The 12,406-nt window shown below is 46.8% G+C and overlaps 1 protein-coding gene across 1 annotated transcript in view; it reads right to left on the bottom strand.

Moving 5' to 3' along the window:
• The window catches only part of AKR1D1 (aldo-keto reductase family 1 member D1), a 34,821-nt gene extending 23,098 nt beyond the window's left edge, over positions 1–11,723 (bottom strand). The window contains exon 1 of the mRNA XM_061371980.1: positions 11,431–11,723. Coding sequence (XP_061227964.1) covers positions 11,431–11,523 — 93 coding nt within the window. The 5' untranslated portion in view covers positions 11,524–11,723. The remainder of the gene's footprint in view (positions 1–11,430) is intronic.
• Between the last annotated feature and the right edge of the window lie 683 nt (positions 11,724–12,406).

Below are 12,406 nucleotides of genomic sequence, written 5' to 3'. Positions count from 1 at the left end.
TAGTTGATGTTCTACTCATTATTGTTATTTAGTGTCACATTTCAGCTGCCCTCCAAATCTTTTGCTTTTTCTATAAAATCCTTTTCTGGTCAGCAATTTCCATCAGCTTTCCAGCTAATAAAGAGGGATTCTGGTTATCTCCACGGGTGAAGCTAACAGGACACACTACTAGTAGACTGCAATCTTGCAAAACCGCATGAGCAGCTACCACAGGCACTGCTTTTATGAATGTCTTAACATCACTACTGTCATTTACTCTTTATTACTTCATACAGTAAAGGAAAACAGTCTGACTTGGGCTTCCAGATTCTGCTCTGCCTCATTTCACATATATATTCAGCTTTACAGGGTTGCACCAGTCTCAGCAGCATGTGAGAGCCGATGAAACAGCATTACACTAGTTAGTGCAATGGTAGACAGTCCCCCATCTGGGGATAATGATCCTGGAAGGAAGAGTTTGTTGTGCTGGGAGAGACAAGGCCATCTCCTGGAAAAATCTGAATTTAGCTGCAGCTGAATTACACAAGAGATCCAAACTGTGGGCTAAGCACTCCAGTCCCAACCTATAATTTAAGATGTGGAGCTGTTGTTTAGGAATCTTAGTCAGCTAAACACAGGAAGGAGAAAGTAGGTACATTCCTGGACTCAGAGCCTCCTTTGCCAGAGCTCGGCTCTCACACACAGATTCTCATGCAAGTTTCTAGAAGCCCAAATGCTTATTTCCATTTGCCTCTTTTCCGGACAAACTGGCAAAGAGGACTGGCTTAAGATGCTAGGAACAGAGCATAGAAAACATGTGTACTGAAGGCACTACAGGAAAGCACAGGTTGAGTTTACAAAGCCAGAGGATATGAGCCACACAAGGGTACATTCTTAGAATTGTTTAATCTTGTAAAGGAGAAGCTGTACTGTACACCTCTTTCTTGGAAAATGCAACTGCCAGCACAGCCCCTTCTCTCATATACCGGAAAATCTGGCTTTCATCCTCCGGAAGCATTGACAGCCACCATCCAGGAAGCAAAACCCAGCAAAGGGATCTCTGCAAAAACAGGTAGAGCTGAGAACAGAGGCAGAGAGCACAGCTCAGAACCATGAGCTGGAGGCCAGCCCAGAGCTTTGCTTTATGTCGTGCAGTGAATTGCCTTAGAAAGTGGATGGTAGCAAATGTACTCAGAGAAGTTGGAGGGAATGGTGATGCTTGCTGCCTTGTGTCACACTGTGAACAAGCATGGTGCCTTTCTCCTCTAGGCTGATATCCTGTCACTGGCCTGACGCATGAGGTTTGATTGCCCATACAACAGAAATTAGATTGCATAACTGCAGATTTAACATTTCTAGAATTCCTGTGACATTATTATTCTAGGATTTAGCCAAAGCTGTCTTCAGGAAAGCCTTATTATTGTAACTGGCAGAGGCTGCCAGCGTTATTTTTACCACTTAATTGCAGAATCCTCTGGTTTAGGATGGCTACTTTTCACTTGATGCAAATTCACTTAATGCAAGCCTAAACTGAAGGGCTGCCATGCCTCTCTGTCAGCAGCTGAAGGATTAAAGCAAACCAAGCACACCGAGGTCCTATGCTTGCAGTGCCAGCATGGTGGACTGGGGCAGTTTCCTGAAGAGCTGGAGGACACAATAGTCATCTGGCCAGCCTTGGAATGCACGGATCTAACTGGGAGGGTGGGTGATATCGAAATACCGTTCAGACAAGAAATGTAGTCCCAGGGATGCGTGTGGTACAAGGGGAAGACAAAGCACCATCTTATGAGGTAACACGAGAAAGAAAAGATTGCCAGCAGTCCTTCTACTTTGCTCCCTAGAGTTAAAGGGGAGAGGTTTCTGGCGCCAGTTCGAAGAAGCGTTTGCAAAGGCAGATGTAAAACATGGGGAATTCCACCACCTAGTTAGCTGAACCAACAAAAGTTGGCTTTAATGAAGCCTAGAGAGGAATTTTCTGCACAGCGTTTTCAAGTTTTGACAAATGTGGCCTCCTAGGTCAACCAGAGACACAACCCAGATGTTAGCTTCCCGCGTGAGCTGCAAGAACATGCTTACGCTGTTCTTTGGAGAACTGCAGGGAATCAGGGACACATGGGAGTGCACAGCCATATTTAATGTATGGACTCAGTCAAGGACTTTCTAGAAAATTGAGGTTTGTCTGGAATATTGGACTCTAAATATTCTTGCCAAAAAGCATATCTCTCAGTTGTGTTAATTTATATTCCTTACTCATATGGGTTCCTTTTTTCCACTCTTCAACAATGCCAGTGATTCCCTGTCTTATCTTCTATAAAACAATTTCATAACTTTTATTTATGTAGGAGGGCTTTCTCTGTGTCTTTTGAGCAGGGTTAAAAATCCATTATGTTTAGAAAGCCAGAGGAAAAGAGAAAGTCCTTTTTTTGGTCAATATTTGGCCTTGATATTATTGCATTGGTACAGCTAGCTTTATAGTTTTTGGAAGAGGGATATATTGAAACAGCTAGTGCTTGTCGCTGCACTATGCAGCTATGGAATGGAAAAGGTCTGCTTTCTGTTTGGTTACTTTTCAGACAAGAATCTCTACAACTAATTTTTGTGTAGTTCTACTGTTCTAAAAGCGTATCTGGATTAACTTTCTATTATTTTTGGATCGGTGTTGATTAAACACAATTCTACCCTATGCCATAGCCAGACATGTATCTTGGTGGGTGATGTTAGCATCTGATATCCACCACCCAAAAGACATACTGACTCCTAGGCAAAGCTGTCTCTTAAATGTCACTCGCTTTGGAAACGTTTTCCTCCTGAGTGCTCTTGTGGTGTCCAAGTCTATGTGTGTCGGTACCACTTTCAGGAGCCAACTGATGCAGTGCCAGGTTGGCTTTAAGAGCCAATCCTCTGCTTGGATTAGGCAGGCATCCTTGCACTGGGCCAGGAAGTTAATCTGGCTGTCAATGTTTTCATTAGTGGAAGTTGTCCAGTCCAGGGAGGGGAGAGATACATCTCTTGGTCCTGGAGCAGTCTGAAAGCATTTTCAGGTAGCAGCTGAAATGTCAGCATAGGTTGGAGGTACTACATTTTTTAAGAGTTTATTTGAGGGAGACTTTCTGAGTACAATCTACTCAGCAGACTAAAAAATCCTTTCTAAAACTAACCATTTTGTGGCCATTTTGCTTAGAAATCCTCCTTAGGCTAATGAATTCTATAGCTAGAGAGTTAGTGTTTCATTTACCCTCACCTACAAGGCTGGATGCAGCCTCAGCAAGAATTTTACATGCTGGCCATTTCGGCAAATACAGCTTTTAATCTGCTGCACATGATTAGACACTAATTGTATTTGCAGCTGGAAACACCACAGAAGCCATTGGCACGAAGTGCAGATTAGTCATACTATCAATTTGTTTTCTATTAAGCTTCAGGATTCATAGAAATGAAGAACCACAGAGATTTCAGCAGCAAAGATACACAGAGGTAAAACAGCATTTCTGCAAAATCAACAGTGTCTTAGAGTCATGTGTTTTGTGCAAATCAAAGTCACGAGAACAAAGCTTGTGTCCTCAAAAAGGTTAAATGTAAGAATCTTTTCTGCAGCTTGACAGAGTGGTAAGTCATTTTGTCAAATCTAATTTCAAAAAATGATATTAATGGTTAAAATACAGCCCTTACATAAAAGCTAGTGTTTGAACATGCCACATTTCAGAAAAAAAAGCAGCTACCTTTTCTGATTATGTTTTTTTTTCTAATTAGACTTAGTTTTTCTTTCTTAATGAGATAAAGATGCAATCTTGCATTTATGCAAGCCAAAAATCTTCCATTGTATAACACGAAATTACAGGGAGCTAGAAGGAATTAAGGCATCAAGAGGTGATTGCAGGTAAGGGAGGAGAGGTCAGGGCTGAACCACCAGGAAGGCAAATTGTTGGAAGCACAGAAATGTAGAAAGACTTTTCCAGCAGCAGAAATGTTGTATGGCAGAAAAGCGAAGGTGAATGTAAGGTAAACAAACTCTACTTTTCAAAGGTGATAAATATGCCATTAAAAACATATATGAGAAAACTTTAAAATACATCATGCGATGTTGAGTTTTTGGCAAAAGTTATTGATGAAAGCAGGATTTGTCCAAAAGCCTTTTGATTTAGTGCATTCCTCTACTCTCTACTCTAACCTTTTTTCTATAAGAAGTCTGACCTGGGAAAGCAGTATCTGAAATGTTCACCTGTTCATCCCTCATCCTCTGGCATATTTGTCATCGCTATAGCAAACAGCAGGGATGGATTAAGAAAATAATACAGCTCAGAGTCGCTGCAGTTTCTTTCGCACAGACTCCTTCTCTTGTATGTATTTATGTGGTTTTGATCATGTTTCCAATGAGCAGACATGTTCTTGCCCAAGAGCCATATTGTTCTCCCACTGCTAAAACCTGATGCCTGATACTGCACCTCTTCAAGGCATCTGGGAACCAGATACCAAGAAATCCTGCCTTTATCTGCTCTTGGCAACTGGGTCTTGCCAGTAACTGTGACTTAGTCAAGGAATAAGGAGAGAAATCTGAGAGATTAAGCAACAAGAGCATTATTCAATACCAGGATACTGGCCACTGAAAGAAAAGTATGCCATCTGCAATCTGTGCAAGCAGAATGGTCTGAGTATGGTTTAGTCCTCCAAGCATGAAACTAACCGAGTCATGACTGTGTCAGTGAGTGGTCTGACTACAGATATATAGTTTCAGGATAAATAGTGTTCAGCCTGAAGGCTAGGCTAAGTTTACTAACAGACTCTCCATGGCACATGCAAGACCAGGCACAGTTCTTTTCATGGGCTGCACTAATCTCCTTCCCTTGCCTCAAGTGTACAGATCTCTGTTTGGGAGTGTGGCTTTAGGATATCCTCGGAGACCAAGGGAATATAAGGCCATCCTCTGAAACGTCCCAGAAATCGCAGCCCTCAAAGACCATGTCGCTATGTGTTGGCCTGCGGTGGCTCTGCTGCTCCAAAGCGCTCCCTGAAGACAAGAATTAGTACCGCATGAGGTAATACTAATGCTTAAAAAGCAGATGGCTTGAGAAAGCCGGTGGTGGTTACTGAAAGGGAGTGTAAAGAGGCTCACAATGTCCTTAGGAAATGCTGGTAAGGGGATAAAGCCCAACAGCTTTAGAACCACGATTTCTTTTGGGGAACATTCTTCACTTCTTAAGTTCAGGGCACACATATGAGGCTCCATAGCCAAATATCCCAGCTGACTCTTCCAGCTTTGTTCAAATCATGTTCCCAATAACCTTTTAAGGGAAGAAAAAGGCAAAATACCTCCCTGGACTACACCTGTGGTGATTTCACGTGGGTCCATAAAGATCACTTCATTAGGGAGCTAACTTCAGACTCAGTACTCGCTGAGTTCAAATACATATCCATGTAATTGTTCACATTAGAAGTACTGTGGTATTTATATATTTATTTTAATAGTGTGTTGTGGGAATTAAGCTAAGGCTGTAAGGACAATTGCATATTCCTGTTCTTGCCACTGCCTTTCTTATCTCACTCAAAAAAACAACCTAGGAGCCAAGCAGTGGGTTAACTCAAGAGGAATACAGTTGTCTGAGTCAGAGAAAGAGAAATTTGTAGGAAAGAGGTTAAAAAGTGGAAGCCTAAGCTTCAACCCTGTCTCCAGTGATCTCAGGAGTCACTCCTTCTTGTGGCTTTCAATACACCACCTATTTTGTAGCTTTGTGGGAGGCAGAGAGGGGGGCTGAAATCGTTGCTGTGTCCAGCTGATCATGTTTCAGAAGCTGGTGGCGGACAGGAGAGGAAGGGCTGTGTGCAATCCCCCCTTTACTGCAGCTCAGAAATCCAGATGATATCATGGGGCAAGTTACCTCTTTTGACTTAAAGTGAACCCATGGCAGCTCAAAAGACAGGCACCTTGCAACAGAGATGCAGCCTGCACAGTTAAGAGCAATTGAAATAGTTTGTGTGCTCACATCCTTGTGCGAGGAACTTTCTGGCATAAGAGGTCCTATGAGAGCACTAGGGGATGTTAAGCCTGTACAATGAAAAGTTACTTTGTTCAGCTTCTAGCTTGGGTGTAAAAAGCAACTCAGGGTGCCAAGACAGTGTTTATACTTATCCAAAACAGATTTCTTTCTTTGTTGGTTATTTTTTTTCCTTCTTTAAACTTGGTCACTCAGATTGGATACGGAAGCCCTGGATGAACTTTTCCTCTCCCTGATTCAAACCAGCAGTTTCTTCTTAAACACAACGCAGACTTTCTGGGTGCTCACAAGGGTTACTTTGTGGTAATTAAGGATTTGGGGAAATGGGTCTCTCTCCCTCTGGGCTGGCTGCCATACCGAGTTCTTCAGCATCCAAAGCTGTGGGGCTGGTGGGCAGCATGCTTTCCCATGGGGAAGGTGCTCCTTCTGTTCCAGCCTGCACATGTTTCTTGTCTGCCTCTAGCTATCGCATACCCCCATGATCGTGTTATTTCCCTGGGCTTTGTGATACTTATTTAATCCCCAGAGGCAGGATTGAATCTGATTTCCCATCGCCCATGTGGATTCCCTCATCAGTGGGCTATTGAGGGAAAGGCAATTGCTACCTCCAACTGCTTTAATAATCCTTTGATTCCTCAGCTTGTACTGCCAGTGCCCAAAATGAAATGCTTTGCCATTTGTTTTGCCTGAAACTATTCCACAAAACTGCTTCCAATTTATGGATGGATTTGGCTACCTCAGAACCTCATTTTTAGCAAAGACACAACTTGCAAAAAACCCTCACCCAGTGCTATTCTTGAGCACTTTGCCCAATCTTATGTTTCAGAAACAGTGCCTGTGTACAGTGTGGTTGCTACAACCTTCCCTCCAAGACCTTTCCTCCCTCAGTCAAAACAGGAAGGCAGGAGAGGAGCTGTGGCCAAGACCCCTTGACCTTCCAGGGAGACAGCAAGTATTTATGTGGAGGCACTGGGCTGATGATCTTAGCTGTGTTGACAGGGATGAGTTATAAAGTGAAGCAGGCATAAGTGCGTTTTTAACAAGGCATAGGATTTCCAGGATTTAGGAGTGTTCTTAGCACCTTTCCCCTGTAAGCCTTCTCACCCGAGCACCCCATCTGCTTCCAGATGGGTACCAGTACCACTCACGGGGCTGTGCTGAGAGCTGAATATCAATGCTGGGAGATGATGGGAGCCTGGGGAGCTGATCTGGCACTGCTATGGCACAGGGTGATGCCACAGACTCATCAAAGGGACTGTGGTCCTCCACCCTCCCCTGTGGGGCTGACCTCTCCCTCCCCCCCATCTATTTAATATCCTGGAGAATTGGGTCAACGGCTCAGGGGCCCTCAGGGAGGGAAAGCTGGACATGGTGCATCTGCTGGAGCCTTGGCAGAGCCACCCCTGCACACGCAGGGCTTTGCCGGAAGGATCCCCAGAGCCAGATGGGCAGAATTGGCCTCAAATTTTGAAGCCATCCAGAGGGCCTTGATAGTGTACTGCTCCCACTGTGGGTCCCTCCAAGACACATGAGGAGAGCGGGAAGGAGTCAGTGACTGAGATTTTTGGTGTGTCACTGGAGTCCATTCTTGCTAGGATGAATAGCTTAATTTATGTAGGCAAGAATCTAATATGGCTTGCACCTTTCCTTCCCTGTGTGAAGTGGAACACAAAACCAACTTCAGTGCACTGAAATCTGCACCAAAAAAAAACCCCTGAAAAACAGGCTAAGCTTCTAGTTATACAATTATTACTTTCCCTTTAAAAAAAAAAACCCTTCCATTAAAGCAGCAAAAACATTTTTAAATGCTTATCTTCATAAAAAACAACAACAACCTGATTTTTGTCACTAGTTCTATGGCCCAGTGAAGACTCCTGTGTTTCTGCTAGGAGATGAATGGATAGCAAATGAATTCATTGTTCTTTCTTACTGTGCTAAGAGAGTAAAGCAAAAAGAAACTCCCAGTATTGCACTACTGGTGTTTTCAGTCTCAAAGAATAAGCTGAATTCTTGTCATCCTGACCTGTACCCAATCAGGAGAAAAGCTCTCTTATATCTATGGGGAAAGAGTGTTCAGTTAAAATTAATCTGATTATCCAACAGGCCTTTTCTACAGTGGTCCAGCTCTGCTCCAGTTAAGTGATGTACTTTGTGGAGTCAGTTAACTTTTACAAGGGACCAGATTTCAATGAACCGATTTATTTTGTGTGTGGTGTTTCACAACTGGAGAACTATGATTTATCTCCCGATGTTGTCTTTGGGAGAACAATTCAATTATTTAATATGAGCAAGGCAGGCTGCTGACACATTTCAGTTCTGAAGGCACTGCTGTGCAGATTATCCAGACAAAGCCCGAAACATGAACACTGGCCTCCTGCCTCTGTTTTCATGTAACTGACTGTTGGAGAAGCAGATTTCCATGCTCCATGGCTAACTAGATCTGCCTGGTTTGCTTAACCAGTGAGCACATTCCTGCACTTCAGGAAGAACACTCTGGGCTCATTTTGAGCTACTGGGCTACAGCACGAGATTGAGAAAACAGATTTGTTTTGGACAAGCTGCTCAAGGACATGGAGGTGCCAGGGTGAATAACCTTTGAGAGAAAGTAAAATGAATCTGCCGCCAAGAGCAAGATGAATAATCTGACAAACGAACTGCTCTGTGTTTTGTATCAAAGCATAAAATGACTAGAAGTTGCGGAGATCTGACTCATGAGCAGAAATAGCATGCTGGGGACAGCTGGCACTGTTGCTACCACCAGCTGCCTGCCCCCACCACTGGAGAACGGGCGCCTCAGATGCTGCTTCTTAAGCAACTCAGCCTCAAAAGGCTACAGCTAAGCATTTTAAGGGAAACGTGTCAGTGCTAGTTTTTAGCCTCACTCATTAAGATAAAACCTGAAACAGTCCCGAGTCGCCACAAAGGCTTTCAGCTCTCTAGGCAGGAGGAACAGAAGAGAAAACTTGCCAGACATCCCACTGGAAGTTGTGCCAGGCACAAGTCAGCACTCGGCAGAGCAGCTTGTCCCAGCTAAGCTGCACTTCACTGCCACTGCAATGGGTTGACAGAAGACCCCTGTCCTTTTATCAGCAAAGCAGCCTTTTTGAGAGGGGCAAATTTAAGTGGTGACCTATTTAGACATCCTGACCCATCAACGACCAGTAGCTGCAAACAATTCTGCAACATAATCCCATAGCACCCTGCTACTGCTTTTCCCCAGCTGCCCTCTGTGACAAGTTCCCTGACTCGAATACACAATCCTAAATCCTAGTGTAAGGCTTCAGCCCAGCTCCTCCAGATAGACAGAGTGTTTCAGATGGTCTTCTGCAAAAATTAGACTTTTGCAAGTGCCTTATCAGCGCTGCTTTCTCTACCACTTCTCAGTTCCTCCTCCCACCCATAACTTTCAAACATGTTTATCATGTCGAAAAAGAAAGACAGCTCAGAAAATCAGACTCCTACAAACGTGGGGGGAGAATGGGTGGTTGGGCATGTGCACCCATTCCCACTGAGGGTGCAGTTACACGGTAGCTTCAATTGCTCTAAATTGGAGTTTCCATAGCAATGCCCTGTCTGCATCATCCTGTTGCCTTGTCCCCCCGCTCCTGCCACCAGAAACAGGAGGTACATGCGAAAAGCAAAAAGCCACCACCCGAGGCTGATTCTGCTGAAAACCAGTTCTCTCTAAAAATGATGCATTTGGGCTAGTTGAGCAAGGCTCACCATCCCCTTGATCCATGGTAGGGCAAAATGGGAAGCAGGATTTTTCAGGAGTAGGGAAGGAGGAACAGGCTGATTTTGGGACACCTTATTTTCTGCAGAACGAACTCTTAGCAGGGTTACAGCATTGAAGAAAAGCTGCCTGTGAAAGGGGAATCCCATCTGCCCCCTCTCTCAGCTCCGGCAGGTTACTTGCCACTCTGAGCTCTCTGACTGAACCTGGCTAATGCCACAGCATCAGCCCAAGGTGCATCTGGGCTGCAGGTGGGAAGGGCAGCTCAGCAGGAGCACCCCTTTTGCTGACAGCCTTATTTTAACTCAACTTTTAAACTAGTGTAAAATTGCAACTCAAGAGTTGGAGACATAATATTCAAGTCTGGAAAGAAACACTTCAAGTTTGCTCAGAGTTATTTTGTCACTGAATTATGCAACGTTCTGCTTTGCTGCGTTAAAACTCCTGTTGGGGAGCTTCATTTTGTTTCACTGTTACTCAAAGAACACAGTAGCTGAAAATATCTCCATAAACCCAAGTGATGTGGGGGACGGTGCCCAGCCTCTGAAGTTGCAGATTCCCACCGATTCTCCTCATTTAAACCAGCAGTGTTAATCAGGGAGATCTGCAGCCCTTTCTACATCACTCATCAATCAACATTGAACTAATTGCAGCAATGTTTATTGGTTATCTTATTTGACACTGTTATTAATACAATTAGTGGGTGTTAAACGGCTTTAATCAAGAGTTTTCTTTAAAAAGGTATTTCAACTACCTCGTGGTGTGTGAAGTCACACACAGAGTATTGCATCTCAACTCTGATACTATTACACAAGAAGGGTTCTGACCACGCTCTCTCTTTGTCCACTCTTCAAACAAACAAACAAACAAGAACTACTGAAAGAACAGGCTATTTAGGAGAGCAAAAGGCAGCAGCTAGTGAGTTGCCTTAGTGCTTCCAGGTGCGCAGAGGGAAGAAGCATCAATCGTGCTTCTAGAGCCTAGGTGCAGCCGAACCAGCGATCCCAGTCAGATGGGATGGGTGCCTGCCCGGGACACGCAAAACCGAAGGATGCAGAATATTTGAGAGTGGTTTGGCCGCTGGCACTCAGCTATGGGAGCAGCAGGAATCAGGATGCAGGAATTTGGTCTTTGTTTCAGGAACATTCCTTGGAAAGTGTAGGGCCAACTGCAAGACGGTCCGAAACCCCTCATCTTATCAGCGCTCGGATCAGGGGGGCAGTGGGACCACTTCCCTCAGGCACCGGGCTTCTCGGGACCGAATGCTCTAAGCCTCCCTGCCAAGGAGCCGGCGTTCGCTGGGTACCCCATCCCTTCCTGGTGACTCCGGCGGCCCCGGGCTTGCGCCGCCCCGACACCCAGCCCCCGGGGCCACGGCAGAGGGAATCCCGGACCCCCGCACCTCCTCCGCTATGCTCACCGGCGCGGAGCCTTGCGGCGGTGCGGGATGGTGAGCGCCACACCGCAACCTGAGCACGAGTTTTAGGGTTTGGGGTTTCCCCACCACCACCACCTTTTCCTCCTCTGCGCGCAGCGCACCTCCCGTCCTGCTCACGGGAGCGCTCGGGCTCTAATTCTCCAACGAGCAAAAAGAGAAATAACCTGGAGGGGAGGAAAGCGAGGGTGGAACTGGCGGGTAGCCCCGGTCGGGGGGTCTGCGGTCAGGGCGACCGCCACCTGCCCCAGCCGGAGGAGCGGAGCTGGGGGTCCCGGCGCCACCGGACTTACTTTTTGGGGGTCGGCATAGGTGCCCAGCCCCAACAGCGGGATGCTGTTCCCGTCGCTCAGGGGGACGCGGTGGTTCTCGGCTGTAAGGTTCATGGTGCCGACAGGTAGGGCCGCCCCTAGCCCGCGGCTGCCTCCGCAGGGGAGGGAGCCAACCGCGGCCCCTGCGCACTGACACCCGCCGGCCGGACCGACGGCGCCTCTGAAGAGGCCAAGGTACGAACTGCCCGCTCCCGCCGGCAGGGAATGCCTTTTTGGGGGGCTGAGCCACGTGTGTCCGTGGCGGCCCTGCACCGCGCCCCGCCGCGCCCCGCCCTGCGCCCCGCCCCGCCGCGGCCACCGGTGGCCCCGCGCACCGCCCAGCGCACCGCCCCGGGGACCCCCGCTGCGACCCCCGCTGGGTTACTGCGGCCGAGGCGGGCCGATGGGCGTCCTGGGCCCCAAGGGGTCTTGGCCGCTGCAGAGAGCCCTCTCGGGGCCTCCCTGCCCGGAGCTGCCAGTGGGGTGATGGCTGTGCCCTCCTCCCCTGGCTCCCGCAGCAGGGCACGGGCTTCCCAGGCTTTGGCGTTGCAGGTCTTGGAACTTTTCCCACGGAGGTGCAAAGCCCTCTTTTAAATCCCCAAAGTCAGGGTTAGCAAGGACACTTCGTGTCCTCCGGGGACAGTTTCCAGGTCTCCTTTCCAAAGGATACAGGCCGCAGGTTGAAAACCCCTGCTGTAGGGGCAAGGAAGGAATGAAGAAAATCCTAGGCAGGAGGCTGGTGAATAGCTCCTCTGCCTCAGCTTGAATCCCAAATTACAGCGAACGGGCTCAAGTTCCTCACAGTCTGGTTCTGCTCTGCTGTGGAAAAAATGTATGTATTTCCTACCACTGATATCCCAGAAGGGGATAATGCCCTGTATGAAATTTAATCTAGGGATCTTACTGTCCTTTCTGACCCTTGTAAAACCCTCAGGGCTGTGTCTTTACCGCACTCTGC

The sequence above is a fragment of the Neopsephotus bourkii genome, unplaced genomic scaffold (genome assembly GCF_033783945.1).
Source record: "Neopsephotus bourkii isolate Nb327-2 ecotype Australia unplaced genomic scaffold, CSIRO-AGI_Nbou_v1 NB_1589, whole genome shotgun sequence".
NCBI classification, from domain to species: domain Eukaryota; kingdom Metazoa; phylum Chordata; class Aves; order Psittaciformes; family Psittacidae; genus Neopsephotus; species Neopsephotus bourkii.
This window is presented reverse-complemented; position numbering and strand designations above follow the sequence as displayed.